Source organism: Colletotrichum fructicola, assembly GCF_000319635.2.
Source record: "Colletotrichum fructicola Nara gc5 chromosome Unknown KSG_Nara_v1_contig01, whole genome shotgun sequence".
In the NCBI taxonomy this organism is placed as follows: domain Eukaryota; kingdom Fungi; phylum Ascomycota; class Sordariomycetes; order Glomerellales; family Glomerellaceae; genus Colletotrichum; species Colletotrichum fructicola.
The window spans coordinates 5,350,359-5,373,017 of record NW_027094051.1 but is presented as its reverse complement, the minus strand read 5'-3'; the positions used below and the strand labels follow the sequence as shown (position 1 = coordinate 5,373,017).

At 55.4% G+C, this 22,659-nt stretch overlaps 1 protein-coding gene across 1 annotated transcript; it reads left to right on the top strand.

The window, feature by feature from the left end:
• Positions 1–11,782: 11,782 nt before the first annotated feature.
• Positions 11,783–13,134, top strand: PKNOX1 (Homeobox protein PKNOX1; the record flags this gene model as incomplete). Its single annotated transcript, XM_032034574.2, has 3 exons — positions 11,783–11,926; positions 11,979–12,816; positions 12,884–13,134. The coding sequence occupies 3 exons, from the start codon at positions 11,783–11,785 to the stop codon at positions 13,132–13,134; spliced, it is 1,233 nt and encodes a 410-aa protein (XP_031886229.2).
• Between the last annotated feature and the right edge of the window lie 9,525 nt (positions 13,135–22,659).

Below are 22,659 nucleotides of genomic sequence, written 5' to 3'. Positions count from 1 at the left end.
GTGGTGATGAGTTATGCAGTAGACAAGACCTGGATCACAACCAGAACCCCCAGTTGGAGGAGTGACATTGCGCGTTGTGGTGAGTCGACGACCCGTCATGGAGGCCCGACTATCATCGACCTGCATGTCCTGTGGGACGTCGGCCAAGGCCTGCATATGAGAAAGCAAACTCTGTTGATCATTGATCATGCCAGAATGCGCTGCATCTTGCGGCACGCCGCTAGAAAAGGACCTGTAAAAAGCAATTCTATCGGTCTTGCTCGCCGAACCCCAGGGTGAGCGAGGTACCTTGATCATGCCCTTCAAAGAGATTACCTGCGGACTTGTCAGCTTTGGGAATTGGAGGACGAGGCGTTGGCCGTTCAATGATTCAATCGTTGATGGACCCAGCTTTGTGGTCCAAAGATACGGAACCTAGCATGGCCAAGATGCAGATTCTCTGGACGGTGGCATTCTCCGTTGAACACAAAAGACATGCCTAACAGCTTGGATAGGGGTGCATAGGTGATTCTGTCGTGCCAGGTATCTCGTTGGCTGTGTGCTGAGAGTTTCCTGGGCCTGGACTGAGGAGTAAGCGCATGCTCCTGTGTCATCGGGGAGAATGAGGCCCGGTAACAGGCTATAACACGAGTGCTGGTGACACGCTGTTGCACACCTTACGGTTGCACAATGGTCTGTCCGTTTGAGGAATCGTTGATGTGAAAACCCGTTGAATTGGTTTTTGAAGCCCGGGCGGGCTGAAATGGAGAGTGCATCGGGGACCCATGACACCTCCGTGCCCTGGGAAATCCAGGTGGCCTGGGTACCACAGACATACGTCTTCGTATGACCTTTTGCTTGCGCCTTCGCCATCGCAAGCAACGGGTCTAGGTTCCTCGAAAACCCATCGAGGCAAAAGTACCGGCCCGGACACTCAACTCAATTTGAGTGGGCGGGTCATCATGGCCGTAACATGAGGTGCCAGGTCGGCGGAGTGCGGCTCACCCACATTTTGAAAGGCGATGGGAAGATTGCGACTGCACGATCGATACGGATAATCTGGCCGTGATTAACTGGCGCGGCTCTCTTCCCCTTGGATGTTCAGGGTGCTGGATACGGTCCCCGGCCTTTTTACGCAGTAAAGGACCAAATCCCCGGAATTGTCAGCCAACCCACCAGGTCAAGAATCCTGGAGTTTGACAAGGCATTGGTGGCAGAAATTCTCTCCTGCTGGATGCGGCTTCGCGGCTGTCCCCCCACGCTTCAGCAGTGCCTGCGGCAAGTCGCACAGCTTTTCGTATGAAGACTGATGTTTTCCAATCATTCGCATACCACAACTGGGCTCGTGTTGAGGCGTCCCATCACCTGACCTTGGAACGGTTCACCGGTTCGGGGTGTTTCGGTAGTGAAGGACGGAGCCGGATCCGAGTCGAATCGAAACGTGGAGCAGCAAGATAACTGGGTCGGTGGAACCCAAGGAACCCTTGAAGGACCCCAGTTGGCGGGCTCTGCCGTCTCATCAATGGGAAGTCGCGCCCCTGCCTGCCCTGGTCTTCACAATGGAGATCCATTTGAATGGGAACCCTCATGACGGGTAATCTTTGCTTAGTTGGGTGATTTTTGCGAATGTGATCCCTGCACATGCGGATGGGTGGGCCACCCAGCGATCTGGCAGACTGGACAGGCCTGGCATTCATCGAGAAAACGAGTCCCATTTCTTTTTTTCCATACTTCGTGGAGCTGCGTGGAGCTGTCAAACGTACGATGCCATGTGTTGGTGCGCAATAACCTGGAGTTCGAATCCCCACTGCAACGATCCTGTCGTCGCCCTTTTGCAATGTAGGCCGGACATGCCGCTCAGCAGATAGATGCCAGTCAGCACGTATTTTCGAAAACGGTCGGTGAAAACGCTCGGCGAGCACAATATTGTGCGCCATCCGCCGACATAACGATACGCAGCATCTGAGATACAATGCAAACAGATGAAGGGAGGCTGCAGCCAGTCGATCAAGTCTTCTGAAACATGAGGCGTTCAGGCGAACAGACGCTCCCACGCGATGTTTGTGTCTGTTCGGCCGGACTAGTTGACGGAGCTTCTATTTCTGTCGACTTGGTGGAAGATAAACAACAACAATCAATCAAGCCATGTTGTCGCTGTTGATTAAGGTTTCTGGATGAACGTTCCTGACAGCAACCTGAAGCTTCGGAGGATGCTCTAGAGCCGGTGGAAGACGACTAATGTGAAGAACTCCCGGAAGCAGTTCGGAGCCTCTCTCTTGTGGCACAAGGTATTTTTAGGGTTGCATCGTCGAGCGCGATATCCCCTGTCGCTGGTGGAGATCCAGGACACTGACGGAGCTGGACCGTGTTGGTATGACAAGGCAGCCTCCACAGCAGCTCGAGCTCCCCTATTTGACCATTGGGGCTTTGACGAGCGGAGGTGGAAGATGCCGCCCGAGAGACAGAACCCAGGCGGGCGTCGTAGACGGGAGACAACGGTGGTGACATGCAAGTCGACGGCGGTGACTTGGGTCGGAACAATATGCAGCGTCGGACGGGAAGCAAGATCGATTTCTGAACGACAGGCGGTTGTGATCGCGCATGCTGCTGTTGGCGTCTGCAGTGGCGCGCGATGCGATTCAAAATGCAGCTGCCGCGAGGGCCGCTGCGTCGGCGAGGCGAGCAGGCTGAGGGGATTCGGACGTGGTCCATAGAGACATCAGTGACGGCTTATGCAGTTTGCTCAACTTGACCGCAGCAGCAGGGCCACATAGGCTGGAGAAGCGGCCGGGATGCGGACACACAGGCAAGCAATTTGGGGCCGTCAGTCTGCCAGGACGACGACTCGATTGACATGATCGTCCTGTCCGTTCTGCAGGTGGGCATGTGCTCGGGCGCACAGGGCAGCGGGAGGGCATTGTGCAGTGCGCTTGTGCCTGCGGCTGGTGGATGTGATTGATTGACGGATTGATGATTGGTACTCCGCCGTGACGAAGACGGGTGCCGGGATCGCTCGGTGGCTGAGGCTCTGGAAGATTGGTCGAAGTGTTCCAGCAAGATGACAGGAACTTGAAGATCCAAGGCGGTGTCCGGGGAGTATGATAGGCAGTATGAGGTTTAGCAGTTAGATTGGCCTTCCCCTGAGACGTCGTAGAAGATCCATGGACGTCTTCTCGACTCGGGGCTCGGTCCCCAGATCCTAATCATTATCGGCCCTTGTGTGTGTCAACGCGCAGCCCGTGGCGTCCAATCTCTGGACAGGTTTTACAGAATATCTGACCGGCCGATCTATTCCTTTCCTCAACGACGACAACGACGGCGAGGTGGGAAGAAGATGCTCCTTCGAATGCCCTTTGCCTTTTCTTTCGTGGAGACCAGGGAACAAGGGTGGAGAGATTGAGAGAAACAGCCTTGAGCGGGGGCTAGAAAGCTTGAGAACTCGGGCTGGCTCATATTCGAAACGGCACTGAACAGTCGGTCAGTTCTGTGCGGTGAACCGGAAGCCAGCCGCGATTGACCGGTTGACGATGGCTGGAGGGAAGGATGTGCGTGGTGTGCACGCGCGTGCGTGAGGTATGTGTGTTTGTGTAGCGGAGACTCGCCCGTCTGTCAAGCAAGCTGGACAAGACGACAGGATAGCAGTAACAGTTAGGGTCGAGTCCAGGCCAGGGCGGGGCGAGGGTTTGGCAAGGTCAGGGTCAAGGTGCAAGTACATAGGAGTGCGAGCGAGCATCTCGTTCTTGGTAGGTATTCGTACATGCCTGTGCGTGGCGGCGGCGTCGAGAGTGTACATAGTAGTTGTCGTGGGTAGTTGTCCAGGGCCGGGACCGGGACCGGGACCAGGAGCAGGAGGAGGAGTAGATTCTGGCCGCATGTGCATCATGTTTGCTGCGTCGGTCTATCACATCTCATATCGGGGGAGACGATGTTGTTGGCGGATATTCGCAGCAGTTGTCAAGTCCAAGTCTCTGGCACCGGCACCGGTGAAGGGCAGGAGGGAGGGGCGGGTGTGGAGGGCCAGCAAATGGGAGGCTTGGATCGGAAAATGCTTCTCCGCCGCATCTCTTTGCTGGGGCGGCGACCAATGGGAAGAGCCGACTGGCGGGAGTTGTCTCCCACTTCAGACCGAGAGGCAGGCGTGAGGCTGCGGCATGTCCAGGGCAGGAGCTCTTTCCATGGATGCATGAGAAGCTGGCACTTTGCTCTCGCTTGTGGCTTGCAGGCAAACGATTCAATCAATCCAATTCAAGTCAAGACAAATACACAGTGGAGTCGGTCTGCTTACGCTGCTCCGTGCAGTGCATGCCCATGCCATGCCTTGAGTAGCTAGGTAGTTGTTTATTTCTTTCTATTTCCCCCCCTTGGCGTGATAGCTGACGCCCTCGTCACTTTAGAGAGCAGCGACCAGAGAGACATTATCCGTAGCTGTTGCCTTAATATTCTGCAGTAGGTAAGGTAAGGGACTTTGGTGAGGTGGTAGGTGACTGACTGGCCAATCACAGCAAGTCTCGTCAGTTGCTCCGACGGCACTTCAAGTAAGATTGCGCTTCTATTTTCTCCCCCTATCCGCCGCCGCAAAGCCATCGGGAGACGCCCGGGTGTCAAGTGACGTCTGGCGCGGGCCCCATGACGGACGACAGACGGCGTGCGGGACTCTCCAGGCTTGATCGCATCCCAGCTGTGTCAGGCTGCTGGGGCCGCTGTCGTTGGCTTCGTTGGCTTCGCGGGCGGTCCAGCCCATGCCCATGGAGGGAAATGCGAAGATTGAAGGCATCGCCAGACTGGTGCTAGCCTCGTCGACCTTGTCTGCTTGTGTCTTGGTTGATTCCAATCTTGGGAATTGGGGGAGTCTGGCTATTTTTGGGCGGGGCAGGAGGAAAGAGCAACGAGGAAAGGCGGCTGGGCGGTGTCGTTGTTGGTGATGGTGGAAGCGTTTTGGCAGGTGCAGGTGCGACAATAGCAGCAAGTGCAGACCACACCTTCCTTTCGTTGTAGCCAATCTTGGAAGGCCTAGATAGTTGCAGAGACACTTGGTGGCTCTTTCCCCTTCAATTTGCGCATCTCCGTACACAGAAAGCCCAACATTAGGTACCTACCTTGCCTACCAAAGGTAAGGTAACAGCAACACTTTTATTGTAAGGTAGGTACGTCGTCAACAAAAATCTTGCCCGCATACCCACCTCACCCAATCGCGCTACCGACCACCAACCAACCTTGCTCATCGGGACGCACATCTGGGGTTGATGTCCGTCGCAGTCCTCGACGGACGGGTGCAGATGCCATCTAATCACCTCGCATTTCGATCTGGTTTGAGCTGCATCTAATTACCACGCGGCATGTCTCTGACCGGCTGTCTGGCTTCCTGACTGGCTGCTGTTTGCACCGTTTGCCAGATGCCAACCACCAACTAACCGGTCAGTGGGCAAGAGACAATTGCAGTGCAGCAACTTGCCTTTGCGTCTGTCTTGCCTGTCTACATTGACAATACCTTAGGTTACCTATTATGCTGCTTGGCCTTGACCTCGGGCACACAGGCGCCAGCACGAGGCCGGGCTCGAGCATTGCATCGCAGCGTATCAAAGCACCCGCGTCCCTACCTTACCTACACCTATCACGCACCACACATCACGCATCTCGCATCACGCATCACGCATCATCACCCAACCCTTGCCAGTTCACTCAATCACCCCCAAGCAAGCCACAAGCCCCATGCCCACGGCTGACCCGGTGGCGATGGCGACGGCGATGGCCCTGGGGATGTGACGGATTGGCGACGGCCACCGCTACAGCGACCTTGCGATGCAGATGGCCACCGGTACAGTGCACCCCCGAGATCGATACAGACCCATGGCTGTGAGATCTAGGAAGGCAACCAAGTCGCAGCCTCCCGTCCAGCCCATCATCAACAGAAGCATTCGGTAGCCAATCCCAGTCAACCATGGCAAACATTATCTTGTCTCCTTCCGAACGCCATAGACTTCAACCGCTATTCCCTCCCGATAGCAAGAGTCTGATTGGAGGACCAGACACTCTCGGTACCAGCCATCCAGCCAGCAGCAGCCCACCGGTGCAAGTCGAAGACCAACTGCGAGGCCAAGTGTCTACGTACCCGCCACCATCACCGTCGTCAGTCATATGCACATCACCAGGCAGACTTCCGGACCCGCCCCGGTCTGTTGTGTACATACTCCAGACCAGGGTCGAGAGATTTGTACGTACTCACTTGGGCTGCACACTTGGGCCACGCGCAAGCAGCAAACCTTCTCTGGCCTCGGGGCTGGAGACTTGGGACAGACCAAAGATCGACCGTCTAGCACAGATCCCGCGCGGACGTGCTCTGTTACTCGGAACTCTGCTGCGCTTGACTTCTTCGCCTGAAGACTCGCCGTGTTAGCCGCCAGCATGGCCCCAGGTGCCCTACGGTGCGCTGTCAGACCAGCCTTGGCTTCCCTCCAGCTCCAAACTAAGAGTCGAGAGGTAGAAAAAAACCCGCTATGCACAAGAACGCCACGATACAGCTGCAAGACCAACCGTTGGTTGGTAGCGTCCTCAGCTAGTCCCGACACACGGACTGGTGACCTGGTAGCAAGGGCCGCTCTCAGCACTGGAAGAGGCCGTCGTACTGCCGGAGGAATCGGTACCTGCAGTGGCTCGACAGTCCGGCTGATTGCTACCTGCCTACCTACCACCCTACCTACCACCCTACCTACCTGAGCGTTCTGGCCAGCCCATTGTCATGCTGGCTGTTGCTAAGCTGCAGGGCGGTCCAGCGCAGCAGAGCCTAGCGACTGGTAACCCGAATGACGCGAGTTGGTTCAAGGTTTGCAGATGTGACAAGATCGGCTTCGCACTGCTCTCCTACCTCACCTTACTTTATCAAACAAAACAACATTGACAAGGGGGAGGCCTCGATGGGAGTCCACAACGCCGCCTGGACCAGAAAGCGGTCGGGCTGCAGCATTTTCGACAGCAGCAGCATTCCGTCAGCCAGTCAGCGGCCACCTTACTCGAGGCTACTGGTAATCGAAACTGTCGACCCAAAGCGAGGGCACCAGCGTACGTGCAGTCGCTGCACGCTGTGCCTTTGGCGTGTCCCAGGAGCGGTTTCCAACTACGGGGTACCATAGTAGCTGCGACGTCCCAAATCAACGAGCAAAAGAAGACGCCCTCTCCTTGCTACCACGCACTCACACCAGCAAACCTCAGATGTCAAACTCGCGATACCACCGTGGCCCCTGACGGGTCCCCCATCAGTCAGCACCCGGGCTTCCGTCTCTCCTTGTCTCCTTCCCACCCTCCTTTGTGTGATGTGTGATGTGCACGCCGTTCCACGGAACCCCAACTCAACTTTCTTGGGGCGCAGCAACTTGAGGCGAGACTTGACAAGGAGCCCATCATGACAGATCCTGAGGAGCCAATCGCAATCAAGGCTGGCGTTTGACAACCTGAGCAATCCCATCTTGGTTCCGATCGACCTCAGATCAACCGTACCGTATACTGCCCCGAGCGACCAATCGCAATTATCGTTTCCCTAGATCTCGTCACGAACCTTCCAGTCTTTGGACCTGTCATGCACACACCTTGACCTGTTTCTGGGACCTGTCAAAGAATGGCGAGCAGAAGAATTATCGTGGGACCCCGGACAATGCTTTTCGAGGCAAGGATTCGCCACGGCCACCAGGGCAAAACATTGATGCTACTCGGAACATGCCACTTCCTTTCAGCCACAGGCCCAATCAATTGTGGTGCCGACCGGGGGCCACAGGATCACCGCGGTAGATCTGCGTTTTTGACAGCTCTCCCTCGCGCGGGCGGCTTCGGCTCCGGAGCGCGCTTGCCTGTGTTCCCTTGCGACGGACAACGAGAGAAGAGGCACTCGGCCCCTCCCTGGAACTCCCTGGAGTTGAGGCTTGCCTGTTAGGGCGTGCCTCCCATCTCCCCTCATTAGCCATGATTCCCCAAAATAAGCACGTCTACCAAAAGTTGAAACGGTAGTCAGCAAAGTCGTGGCCATAAATGCCCTTAGTTCAGGCGACTGACTCGGCGGTTCTTCCGGCCGTGAAAAACTGCTGCTCGTTGACGAGATGGCTGTCGAATAAAGCATCCCGCCATCTCGGGAGCTGACAAAAAACGGGAGCCGCATGACATCGGGTACCTCGATACTTTGCGGGGATGGAAGGGTGTTGGCGGGAAAGGGGAGGGACGAGGGGACGAAGGTTACATATGTCAAAGTTTGATCATCACCAATCGCAGAGCAGCAACTCTGCTCAAATGGACACCAGCCTTCGTTTTGAATCAAGGCCTGCAAACACTTCCAGATAAGGCAAATGTCAGAACGATCCGATAACCAGACGTATGGCCCGTTAATGGTGGGAGCCGCAACGCACCGCATGCATCGCGCGCAACTCAACTCGTGTTCCAAAACACTCGGACGGAAGAAAAGCATCCAATGATGGTTGACGTTTCAGTCTACATCGATTGTCCTTGGGTCGAAGTGCCATGCCCTTTTTTTGTCGTCGTTGACAAGCACAGCCTCCGCCATCGAAGGTCGTGGTCGAAGCCTCAGAAGGACGTTCGACGCCTAGGAGGAGCAACCAACCAGCCAACCCTCGGACTCTGTACGGTTAGGAGGTTGTTGTTTTGAGCACGTCACAGACGTCAGCTGCAACCGGGCGACTGACGGGTGGCTTGAGAGGCGACAAGAGGAAGACGACAAGCAGAAGCAGAAAAAAAGGAAAGAATGCCATTACTCTCCCAGTTTCTTGTCAGAAACAAAGTTGTTCGGCTCCGGTTCTTCAACCCAAGGCTTGGGACGGACGTCTGAATCGCGTTGTCTGCCCTCTCACTCGTCAGCGGTCTCGCGCGGCAATGTCAAATACTTGCAGGCCTGTAACGCTCGCGGACCTTATTCAGGTACTGGGCGTGTCAGCGGCGGATGGCATAGCCGCTCTAGCGCACAACTCAACTCTGCTCTATTCGTACTTCTTCCCATCCAGGAGACTTCCGGACCCGCCTTGTTGTTTTGGGATGGCTGATGGACATCATTCGGGGGTGTGTGGATGGGATCGATGGCAGACAAGCAGGGGAGCGCCGTCACGTCAGGGCTGCCCTGGCTGGCCTTGCTGGCCCCCAGTCGCCCAGGTCCTGGCCTGGCTCTCGCCCATCCGCCTAAACGTCGTCCGTCCATCCATCTACGTTATCCACGGGCACACACCGTACACACCATACGCACACATGCACACACTCTCTCACTTGCTCCCTTTCTCACACACACTCATACATTGGCGTACGGGCTCGAACCGGAACTTGAACAACCAGCAGCAAAAGATGCACCCATTGCACCGACTGTAACACACCATCGGGCTATCTTTCAACTGGGGGTCCCGTTCCTGTCAACATGTCTCCAAGTCATGACATATTCGACGTACGCCCTATCAAGGTTGTCTCACTCCCTGACCATGTGCACGAAGAAGAAAACAACAGGGATTTGCAGAATCAACGGCGCCTCACCGAAGGCGAGCACGAGCGATGGATGCACTGCGTAAACATAGAAGGGGGGAAGAGAACGATGGCAGAATCGAACGCCCGAGAGCAATGCTAGGCCTCATGGCTGGCTGATGATCAGCTTCCCGAAGCCGCCACGTCCAGGGATCACGGACGTCGAATCGGCCCAGTATGAAGTTCAGGATAATTCAGGATAATTCAGGACTCTACAAGCGTCTTCGAAAATAGATTTTTGAGCTCGCGCAGAAGCCCGTCAAGGGTCTGAAGATTCGAGGGCGCCATCGTGGAAGGATACGCATTCTGCCGGGCGATTGCATCTTGTTGCTGAAGATTCATCAAGGACTGGACCTGTTCGGAACGAACCCATACGGGCTTCGTTCTTGAATGCAATATGCCATGAATCCATCCCATATTGACCGCATCTCCGGCTTCCCATGTCGCGGCGGCCAATACACTGCTTCTTTGGGGCTCCCGTTGGGGAAATGACGGGTGAGTATCTGTACGGACACTGGCCTCTCTGTGGCCGACACCGTTACGTTGGGGGACTCGACGTGTGGACAAGGCCGCCAAGCCCGTCTGCCGTCAATTATTGTTTTTATGTCGGGCTTGCACATCTTTGTTTTGTCTGCTCCCTCTTGGTTGCATATTTGACAATCCGTCAGTAACCTAGTAGACCTTTTGGCGGCCAGAGCGTTGCAGAGGCTTGGCTTGGAAGGGTGAGGTAACTTGACGCCAGCGCGCCAGTTGCATATGTAATGGCACGTTGGATAGTCAGTCGTTGGAATAATGCAGCAGCGCCATTGAACATCTCCATACCCGCCGGCGCCCCCCTTCGGGCAATTTCATCTACATCACAACCGTCCTGGCCCGGGAGCAAGCCATCAGCAGCCCGGGGTGTAGTGTACAAAATGACCCCCGCCCACGGACACACAGCGGTTCCCTAGTGGCCCTTTTTCGTGTCACTGTTAGGCAGGCTAGTGCTTCTCCCATCTTTCCACTCTGCTTCTCGCATCCTGGTCGGCCTCGTCGAACAGACCCCTAATCCATGCCCCCCCTCCCCCCCCGTGGTGCTGGACACATCCCAGTACCACCACGAGCCTAGCATATCAGTCCGTTGTCCGCCAGAGGCAGAGGGGGGGGACGCCACTTGGGAGGTACCATCAGCATCCCAGGAGCAGGCCCTGGTGGATGTGGGTACGGACGGCGTGGTCCTGCAACCCTGGTCGAGATGGGCAATCCTCCTCTTGTTCCTCATCGACGGCTGCTTGTACCCTGATCGTCCTCCTCGCCATGCCACCCATGCCCATGCCTCGCAGCTCTGGGCTAGTTCAGGTTTAGTCTCTTCCGTCAAAACCGTCCTCCCTCCCCCACATCAGCAAAGGCTCGTTCCCAGATACATAGGTCAAGTAGCAAGGCATTAAGCATCCGTGGGCTGTGCGCTGCTGCTGCTGCTTCTTCTCCAAGTTCACACAGCTCTCACAACTCCCTTCCACGGTCCGATTCACTCAAGAACCTACTAGTTGGGGGGCTCTTTCGTCTGAGGCTGGTTCGTGTCAGTTTCAGTGTGTTCAAATCACCGTCTTAATTTGTCCAATTTGGCTCTTCGCCGGGTCCTCCTCCTCGACACTTCTCTCCCATTTCCTATTTTGGCACCACATCTGTGCGCCTCCCACCGTTAATCCACCTTCCACCAACCTACCACGCTACCTTACCTTACACCTTGCCATACGCCTGCCTGCCTACCTACCTACCTTACTCTACACACCTACATACATACACACCTCTACTACACACAACACCGATACTTCCCCCAGACTCAAAGATATACAAAAGGACTGCCATCCCACCTTGCATCTGTCTCCAACATCACCGACCATCATCCCATTCGAGCTGTTTGTTGATTCAGAAGAACGGCTGGGACCACCTCACCATCACATCAGCATCCTTTTATTGCTTCTTCTTCTCCACGCCTGTCGTTGACGAGCAACACTATAACAACTGTCTATTCGACCCCGCCGCCGATACAGATACATAGCTTCAACCAAGCAACAGAACATCACAGGAGCACCATCCTCGACGTGCCAACTTTCGAAATACCTGGCTGGACCGACTTCGGTACGCTCCTCTGCAAACCGACTTTCCCGGATCTTTCTCGCTGACCGCAGCAGTCCTTGTCCGCCGTGCGGCTTCTGTTTTCGAGCCCACACCATTCTTTATTTTCCACAGGATCTAGCCTTCAGCGCTACATCCGCAACGGTCGTGTCTAGAGACCTTCACTTTCAAGATACCACAGCACAAGATGTCTATGCTCGCCATGGCTGCTCCATCCCCCCATTCAGCATTCAAGTCCTACCCTTGGGATGGCGGCAGGTCTGCTTCCACAGACTACTCTTCGCGTCCTCGCACTGAGCCCGAGAGAATCGCCCTTCCTTCCATTCGCCAGGTTTGTTAACCAGTCTGAGAAGCATGAAATCCCCGACTGACAGAGATATCAGGCCATCCCAGAACTTCACCTTCGCCTGCAACCACAGGAGGCGTCAACCACAAGGACAACGTCTTCCAACACCTCACCAACCGTTGGATATGCCGGTGTCATGACCCCTCCGGAGTACGTTCACTCGCCAAACTCGAATAAGAGGAGGAGGCTTTCCATCGATCAAGAGGAGGAGAGTGAGAGAGTTAGCCGCGTGCCGAGACTTTACGACAGCCCTGCCCGTATTCCTCAACGTCAAATCTCCCCGCCAGTCCCTTCCCGCGCTGCCACTGAGAGCTGGACCGGATCAGCAAGAACCAGCCCTTACATGTCTTCCTCCGGCATGACTTCCATGCGCTCCCCTGCCATGGAGGTCAACGAGCGCTCTGAGATCCGCCCCACGCTTCCCAGCCTGCCGCCCATGAACTTTTCCGAGCGGGAGTCCATCCCCATGCAGCGTGTCCGTGGTCACTCTCAGGACGAGTTCCAGCCCATCCGTCCCTCGATGGGCATGCCCCCTGCTCCCATGATGGAGGCAGCTCCCGCCTACCGCACCAGCGGTTACGCCTACGGATACCACCACCCCAGCCGAGTCCAGTCTCTGTCTCTCGGTGCCATCCACCCGTTCGATCGCACGCCTTTCTCTGCCGCCGGCTATGGCCACTACCCTGAATTCATGCGCATTGGAGAGCTTGGCGCCATGGGGATGCACGGTGACAGCAAACAACGCAAGCGCCGCGGCAACCTGCCCAAGGAGACGACTGACAAGCTGCGTGCGTGGTTTGTGGCCCACTTGCACCACCCGTACCCTACCGAGGACGAGAAGCAGGAGCTCATGCGTCAGACTGGATTGCAGATGAGTAAGTCTACGCTTTCCGAAACCGTTAGACTCTCTTTGGGGCCAAACGCTAATTTTTTTTGCCTCAGACCAAATCTCCAACTGGTTCATCAACGCGCGGCGCCGGCAGCTGCCCACCATGATCAGCAACGCCCGTGCTGAGTCCGACGCCATGTCCAGCCGCAGCGGCGAGAGCAAGATCCTGCCGTCGACAGAGCGCGCCGACTACGATGATGGCAAGCGCTCCAGCGTTCCTCTCAGCGACGGCGAGGCCTTTGACGAGGACCTCGAGAGCCTGAAGCAACGGCGCTCGGCGCACATCAAGAGGGGGAGCATCTAGAAGGACGCCTCGCATCATCATGCACCAAAGAGAGACAAAGAAAAACGCAAAATTTCCAAACAACGCAACAAAAGAATTCATACCAGACCAATCATCTTTTAACGACGAACTACGATCGGGACCTGACGCAGGGCAAAAAACACAAAACGGCACCAGGGGAACACACACTAATACTTCATGAGCTCTGTATAAAAATACCACGGGAGGGGGGCGCGCACCGGCAAAACCATTGCTTTCACGCCCACCTCGTTTCTATTTTCTATGTCGACTGTACCTATGGGAATAATGTATTCTTATTCAACAACACACAGAAATGGGTTTATCGGGAAAGGGGTTCAACGGGGCGGTTTACCAGGCACTACTGGCGGATGGTGGGCAGACAAATGCATTCATCAGACAGAGATTCATCTCGGACGTTTTGGTCAACGCTTTTTATCGGTGTTTTCTGTTTTTCTTGGGGTTCATTTTTTTCTTCTTCAAATCAGCCAAACCAGAGGCCAAGTTTTACCAACCACAAAGGGATCGTAGAACGATATCAGTGTACCAACTTTTTGTTTTCTGGTCGATTTTGTTCTCTGTACATAGTAACACAACAAACATCAACCAAAAACCTTGTTCTTGTTTAGCCTCAAACATTCGATGGCAGCCATTCCTTCCCATGTGCGTGATGAGGAAGATTAATCCTTCCTCCCATCCTTCGAACATTGAAGAAAGGCTCGGAAAGCATTTCGCCAAGAGAAAACTTGCTGCCCAGGAAACACGAGAATGGCCTTCCCAAGGTTCCATCCGTGATCAGCAAGCCTCCGGGTGACGCATTCCCCTTCAGCCATGGTCCATGGTGCGCGAGCCCTAGGGCGAACAGATCTTCTTTTCGTTTTTTGGCCTATACCAGCAGCCCATGACGAAGTAGAACGAAGCCAGTGGACGGACTCCACGTGAATCAAAGCGCATGGTTGTTTACAAGCTGTGTTTATCATCAACCCGTAAGCAACGAAAACCAAAATACACACACATTACGCAGAAAGCGTGCAAGGAATCGAAAAGGGTCTGTGTGAACCGTTAACGAGAGCATGATGTTTGTGGTTCCTGGATGGCGAGATGTCTTTCTCACGCACACCCACGCACACACACACACTCTCACACACGCCTGGCCCAACCACGCCTTTCCCCTCCCCCATCTCTGCCATGTTGCCTGCTCCCTTATCCCTTACTCTCGGTCCCCCGTAAGAGATGGGCGAAAGGAGTCTGCGGTTACATCAACCTGGGGATTGGACCCTATAGCATTCGGCTGGCTAATGGAGGGTAGCGGTAGCAGAAGAGAGAGAAATAACGAGATTTCGGGGCACAGGACCCAAGATCCCGGGTTAGATACTACCGGCGCCGTGCTATGGCCATGGTCACCTTTAGTCAGTCTGCTCTCTGCCTGGACTGGACTGTTGTTTGGCTGAGGGTTGTTCGTCGTTCCTCAAACCCGCACACTTTCCAGCGTACTGGGCCCGCGCAACGAGAACCAACGTTTGCTTCATCATTACACACGGATTCTGCAGCGGGAGACTGAGCGTGTAGCTCGCGCGCGCGCGCGGTCGGCCGTCGCCGCCGCTCTGGATGGGAAGGGCTGGGCGGGCGGCGAAAATGGTCCCTTAGTCGACCCTTCGTGCCGGACTAAGACGGAGACCGGTGCCATTTTTCCTTTTTTGTTACTTTGTACCTCTCTTTCCCCCCAGCCACCTGTTAATCCTTAGTATGAGATCACTGAAGAGAGACTCTCCCAGCACGGTCAACCGCACCACTATCGTCATCAATGTTTGTGATGTAGGTACTCTTTTTTTTCGTTTTTGCTACAGTTACCGCCTCTCCCGTGCGCCGTGCGCGGCTGCCGCCGTCGCCGCCGCTGTGGTTTTGTGAGGTGTGTGTGTGTGGTGTGTGTGGTTGGGTGGGGGGGAACAGGGAAACAACCAAGGAGATTCGTTCGACTGGGACGTCTAGAATGCGAGAAAAAGCATTGACTGGATGGAGGAGCGAGGGAAAAACGAATGAACCCCTTCCCAAATATGCAGTGTTCTTTTCTCTTGTGAAACATTTCACACTCCTCTTCACCTTTTTTTTCGGGGGGAGCTACTACCACGTAGAATCGAAGGGAAACTGGACTCAAGTGTGTAACACACGAGAAGACCTCATGGCAAGGGAAACAGAGGAGGGGGGCGTGGCGTGTGTAAGGGGAGCCAAGTTTTCCTAAAAAGTCCTTGCGTACCTGCCGTCCTGCCTTCTTGTTTTTTTTCTGCCCAGTTCGCAACGTCGCCAGGGCGGGCGGATGATTTGTTGCCTTCCTGCTGCTGTGACTGCTGCTTCTGCTGCAGCTGCAGAGACGGAAGTAGATACATACATGCCGCATGCTCTCACACTAACACAGCACACCCGCGTCCAGTACACACGCCCCTCCCGCAAGAGAGGGCTAGAGAGGGCGGGGAGACCAGCAGGAAAAAGAAACCATATCTGAGGGGTCTCGGTTTTGGGGTCTGGATTCCTTTCTTCTCTCCTCTTTTCGGGGTTCACAGACATCAAACCCATGGTTGGATGCTTTTTTGTCCAGACCACGCGCTGCACGCGCGAGTGAGATGAGTGGGTGGATTGGGGGCATTTCATGGTAGTACATGATACGAGACGCCACGAGATCGGGGGCAGGGCAGAGACCAGAGGCAAGTGGCGTCGACCGGTGGGGGGAAGATACAGAGAGCGAGAGACATGAAGGACAAGACAAGACCAACATCATTCATCATCAACGCCTGCGCAGCTCGCTCTTTGCTTGGTACACTAGATTGAGGGAGAGGGCCGCGAAGTGCGAGATCGAGGTCCACAACACTAGACACGTTGACTTGGGTCCGGCCTCCGTTGGCTTGGTACGGGCTTACACCACCACTCGGAACGTAATCGTAAGCCTCCTCCGCCTCCTCATCCTTCTCTCCCTCTGAGGACCCTTTCCCATGGCAACACACACAGCTGAGCAAGAAGAGACTGCTGCTGAGCACCCAACCAAACATGCAAGGCCACCGGCCGGGCGGCGGCGGCGGCGGCGCGAATGGGAAGAACGGCTTGACGGATCCGTTGATGGTGCCGGTGCATGTCAGGCAAGCCGCCGCGATCTCGATAACGGAGGCTTGCAGATCCATCGAACTACAGTCCCCTAAGTCTTAGTCTTTGCCTTTCCCTTCCGCCAGTTCAGTCCAACCTCACGTTGAGCCAACGCTGCCCCTCAAGTCACTGGGCCATACAATCCAGCGCTGCGGTATACTTTGTCCGGTAGCGTCCTCCGCCAGTTCGTTATTTTGTTATTCCTCCTTGCCAGCAGCTTTCCCCTGAGCTGGGCTGACTGCACATCTCAGTTCATGCTATGCCATGCCATGCCATGCGTGCCCGTGACTGCTGATGGCGTGCAGCTTCTCACCCCAGCGGCATGTCTCACGCATAGCTCTCTGGTCTCAAGAGAGCATGTCACTAGATTGCTAAAACATGCAGCAAGCAGCCTGCAATGCACGTCCAACGAGAGGAATGAAAATGTTGCATTGTGGTTTTTTTGCTTTTTGCTCTTGCGGTCGAGATAGACCTCCCATCATGTCTCTGTCTCTGACATCTTGGCACACAAACGTTTTGTCACTGCCCCCCCTTCTGGGTTCGAGACATACACACACGCGCGATCAAGGAACCATAATGACAGGCAACGAAGGACATGGGTTCGCCCGGTTCGTTCAATGTTCAACGTCCCCTCCCTCGTGTCAAGGCCGCACAATGATCGACTGCCGGTGTCAGGACAGCATCTAAGCCTGCCGCCGACACACCCCAGTCAGTCTCTCCTCTCCTCTCCTTGCCTCCCTTAAGCTGGGACGTGACAAGAAGATTAGAACTATTGGAAAAGGGGGTGTGTAAGAGGACGGGATTGGGTGAGCGGTAGCATGGTCATCCGATGAAGTGACTTTTTTGTTGGTTTCTTCTCCTTTCTTGATTATGCTGAGACGTTGGCATGAAGGGGTAGAGAGAGAGAGAGAGAGAGAGAGAGAGACATAGAAAGAGACAAATGAGGAGACCAAATCGGTCCTTCCTGGGGGTCAAGTGTCTGACAGCACGATGCGGCAGGAAGCAGCGGAGAACGACAGCTTTTGGTGGTGGCATGCTTGCTTTTGGTTGGGAACCATCTTTTCCCAATGGTTCGTAACTGCGCTGTCTTGTTGTCGTGTGGCCCCCCCAAGGAGCGGTGTATGCCGTAAAGTCTGAATGGCATCTGCGGAATGCCAAGGTCCTACCCTGACTTCGTTGGAGTCGGAGTACGAGAGAGTGGTGGATGGAGGAGCTATGCGCTACGAAACGTGCGGCAACGGCTAAGAGTGTGTTTCTGGGTTGGACCAAGGTGATAAGCGCATTTCGCCGTAGCTGCAATGTCACTGGGCCTCGCGTCTCTGGAAGAAGCGTCGTAACTTTGCGTTGGATGACAGCCAGTCGCAACGGTCACTGGACGAAGGATGTGTGGAGGGGGTGAAGATTCACAACGTGCCGGCTGCAGCCCAAAGCACAGCACAGCATAGCATAGCACAGAACAGAACAGACCCGGCCGAAGAACACAAAACAGGGACCAGGGATCGGGGTCCCGGTTGGGTCAAGCCGGGCCAAGGACGGCCGGCGCTCAGAACGGGATGCCAGTTGCCCTCCATCTCAGGCACAATACATGAGTCTGGGGAGCATTGTTGGCAAGTCAAGCTCCACTCGGGCACTGCTAATGCTGCTACGGAGAGAGCTATGCATGGCAGGAAGCTAGCTGTCGATGGGTGTCAGCAACATGGCCATGCTCTCATGCTCAACGTGCCACCCCCAGAGAGACGATGGTGGGAGGCAATGACTGCCATGTCAGCACGCAGCTAGCGCCTCCAAACCCTTCGTTGCAGCGTGCACATGGTGATGAGAAGACATGGGATGGGATGATGCGAATCACAGGGTGTGGCTCTCCCATTTGCTCGGCACTTTTAGACGAGCTAGGAAGACGTCAGATGAAAGCGACCTCGAGCTGCGGAGTAGGAGTGTGATGCTGATGGGTGCGTGGTAGAAACCCTGGCAGGATGGTGACATGCCGTATCGCCACCCTCGACGGTGGTGAAGTGGCAGCAGCCATCGGCGTCCCGATGAGGGCGACGATACACCTAGTCAATGGTAGACGGTGAGCGGGTCTGTGAGGGGATTCGGAGATCAGCGGCCCATCCCTGAGTCTAGCAGCCAAGGGCAGCCAGTTGAGTACGAAGGCGAGTGCGAGGACGGATGAGCAAAGCATGCGGCATGACATTGCATGCTGGGATGAAGCAAGGTTGCTGTGGCGGTCAGATACACACAATGGAGGACTGGGCATGGCATGGGAATTCCGGGAGCGGAAAAGACGCAATTTGATGGCGTATGATTTACAGGCCGAGAGTGTCGAAGAAGATTGAGGTGGAATAGAGCCTGTCGTCAGTACAGACTTTGGAATGCAAGGTTGGATACGTCACTGGGTGGTCGATTACGGATGCTGGAGGTGTTTCGTAGGGCAAAGGAGGTCGGCAGGTCGTTGCGCCAACAGCGATAGCGTCGTGCTCTCGGTCTTTGGCTTTTGTGGCGTGTCTCTTGATCGGCCAGACTCGCATGGCAGAGTGGATGTGGCGTATTCTGGCAAGTGCTGCTGGTGTGTTAGCAGGCAGGATGGGCGTCTTTGTCTCAGCTTGTTCCTTTGACGGATTCAAAGTGTTCCATGGAGCAGAAACGTTTATCGGGGTATTGGTGGAACAGGCGCGCCCGCGCTTTGAGCAGTGCTGCAGCACCGAAAAGACCCTGACGTTTCGTACTCTGTCGTGTGGGTTTCTCATCCTCTTGTTCCTTGGTCCTTTTGGGATTTGTCCAGCCCTCGGAAAGCGGATATCGGGTATCGAATCTTCAAGTTTGATGATTTGTGATTTGAGTGCAAGTGCCTGCCACCCTCCCTCCCCCCCCTGAGCACCCCTTGAGCTTTCGGCAACGTATCGGATCGGTAATGAGGTTGCCTCCTGTCAGAGCTCATCTTGCAGCGGACGAAGGGGAGACCGAGGGGGCCTGGGGGCGTGTACCGCCGCGTGTCAACGGCATCACGAACAGCACCAGCAGTCAGTGTCATTAGCCTTGACACGCCGGGGATGGCCTGGTCGGATAGACGCCGTGCGATGCGACGCTACGATGGGAGCGAGGCCGTTCAGGATGCGACTCCGCGGTGTTGCAACTTGTCGATATCGAAGACCGGCAATGGGAGGCCGTGAGTGGATGACGGTGTCGCAGCGGTGGATGGTTGTGTTGTCCAGCTGGCTTCCATGGAAGATTTCACCTAGAGATTGGCGATGACCTGTGCCTTGGAGTTGCAAATCCAAGTACGTACCTACCTAGGTACCCAGGGTCAGGTAGACACTGGAGTGCCTCAGTCTCCACTTGGTGCCGTGAGTGTTCGCCTTAGGTTGGCTGGGGGTCCTTTCCGCGGGACCCACCAGAGCTTCATGTTCCTTCCCAGTCAAGCAAGTGTGGAAGACTTTTTGGAGAAAGGCACCTGGGTCCTGCCCAATATTGCAAGGGCGGCCAAGTCTTCAAGGGCAGCGCAAGGGGCCGGGAAGGAGACAAGTGGGGAATGATCCGGTTGAGGCTGCCCAGAGGCCCTGGTCTGCCTATTTCCGCCTATCACCCGCCGGTGATCGCCCTTTTCCCCATCTCACAATCTGGCAGATGCCCTGCTTGTTCCCCGTTTATTCGAGGCAGTGTGTCGGAAGTCCACAATTGCTTCAAGCAACTCCCTCGCTCCGTCCGCTGCCATCGACAACATGGACGCAAACCCAAACCATCACGACATCGCCTACAGCGCCTTCGCCCAAGTAGGGAAATACTACTCCGTACCACGTCAACTATTGCCATGCTAGCCATTGAGTCTTACTCATTCATCTCCTCCTCAACCCTGGATGGCGGCATGGCCCCGGGGGTCAGCTTGCTGCATCCCTAGCCTTCCTTACCCGACACTAATAAGGTCGGGTGCCTCGACCTTACCCTAGGTACTTCCTGCGGTAGGTAGGCAGGCAGGCACCTTACCCAGGCAGGTGCAGCGGCTGCCACATCGTCTTCTCGTCACTGGGTCAATGAGGGCCTTAAACCCAATTCGCCTTACCCAACATGCGCGCATGCCCATATCGCCCAGTCACCACCCACAATACGGCGTACGTTTCTATCGACCTACCTACTTGGTAGGCACATGTATCCGTACGCATGTCCAAGTGCGCTACGCTACGTACGTGTCGTGCACCTGGCCAATCTAAGGCAATGCAACGCTAATTCCCAGTCAGACATAGGACGCCCCGTCAAGCCAACTCGAATATCTACTTACCTCACCGTCCACATTTCCCAAGTCTTGACCCAAGGCATTGCTCGGCACTAAGGCACCCTCAAACTATCGGCACCATCGTTGAGTGTTTTGTCATGATAATGGAGTCGTCCTCAGACCTTGACTCGGGGCACTGGCCAAGACTATCCGCCGCCATCACCACCACTTGGCCGCTGCCATGTCGACTGTCATGACCTGCAGCCTTACACGCACTCCCTCTCTACGAATCACTCGCCTCTTTGGGAATAAACCGCCGCAAGTTATCGCTCCATCCTGGCATGCCATCGTTTGACAAACTCAACTACGTGACAGCCTTCAAAGTGTGAGTTGTCCATCCCCCCTCTCCGAAATATAGTTTACTCTGACGTCCCTCCCGATTCACACCCGTCAGCCGCTGGCTCCACTGCACCACCAGCAGCTACTTGTCATGCTTCCCCGGCCTAACCCGCATCGGCTCGTCTCTCTTTCTCGAACTTAGTCCTAAGGAAAGGGCTGCCCTGAATCGCAACGGCCGACGATCCCCGTTGTCTCTTGTACCCTAACCGAATAGCTGTTGTCCCTCACCTCTCACTGGATGGAGTTTGGTCCGAAAGGTGGCTGGATGGATCTTGTCCAGAACACGAGGGCGCTCAGATGACAAGTCTGAAGGAATATTGGCAGTGAGCTGGGCAGCATATTTTTGGTGAAACCACCTAACGGAGGCCCTTCTACCCTTTTCATTCAACTTGGCAGTTGATTCCTCAACAGTCGCTCGCCGCCATGGTGAGCGTGCTGTTTGGCTGCGTGCGCACAGTCTTCAGCTCCCAGAGCTACCTACCCATGCTGCAAATCTTCGAGAATCTCCAAATTCACTGTTGTCTGCTGACCAAGAGGCGGGAAGATCATAAGCCTGGACCACCGCCGATCCTGATCAACCAGCCGAGCGCCAAAGCCCGAAAAGCCCAGGCCCGGCCGGCTTGTCAAGCACACCTAGCGCCAACTACTGTAAGACCCGCTTCGAGTCTTCTTCAATCTTCGGGCCTTGGCTTTCCACATATTCACCGGTGATAGCCTCTCAAATTCCCAGCGCCTGCCAACGCCCATCGATATCGTACAAGTCGATCCCGTGGGCCGTTTGGCCAAGTCAACAGGCGGTGGCGGCCAAGCTTCATCCATGGGTAGATGGACCTTGGCGGCGATCCGTCACAGCTCATAGCCGCATTCATGCAGTCATCGTCGCTCCGCCAAATTGTGTCAACTGCTCACTCGGGCCAGGCCCGGTCGATCACCAGCCTTAGGCCGTCCAACGCTGCCGTCCGGCTGCTGGCGCTAGACTGGGATGCCGTCTGCAGCTGTCAAGTCGCGGTGGCTGCGTGTTTTTATCTCCGAATGTCTCGTCTCGCCTTTCTTCGGCTCGTTCTGAGGCGCTCTCTAGTAGACCGAGGATGTTGTGAAAAGCGTGGGCAAGATGCGAAATGTGGCGCGCCTAGACGTCAATCCATCACGCTTGTCCATGTTTTAGTCCGAAAGGGACCAAGGCTAGTGGCAATCACTCGGCGGGCTTGGTTGTTAATTTCCCGCCCCCGTTGCAAATCGGCCTCACGATAACAAACAGTGGGCTTGAGGACCTGGCTTGATGCTCATTCTGGCGTACGCCGTCGTCAGTGGCTGCCGTTCTCTGACGCCCTTCACCGACGTGTTCGCCGAGTCTCCCGTAATCCTTCGCGGAAGGACAGAGTTTCAGACCACCAGACCTGACGAATGATGTCCTAGAAGATCGCCCTTGATCATCCCACCAAGGTGCGAACAGTCCATCTGACCGCCAGGGACGCTCGCTGAAGTCCTCTGCGCGCTCAACTTGCTGCGACGGCACAATTGGGATGGCAGTCGCTCAGCTCCTTGACCTGGCCCAAGAGTGCAGCATGCACAGCAACTTTGTCCAGCGCAGTGGTGTCGGTTCCTGGGACGCCACGGGGGTTTTTAGGCTTTCAACGACTTGAACTCAAAACTTCGTCATCGCCAATGCAGGCGTTTCTTCGGCTGCCACATCCACCTGATACATTAGCCCCTGGGGACACTGACAAGCCGGTTTGACGGTTTGCTATTAGCTCAGACCTGTTGTGACAGATGTAGGTGAGGCTGCGAGA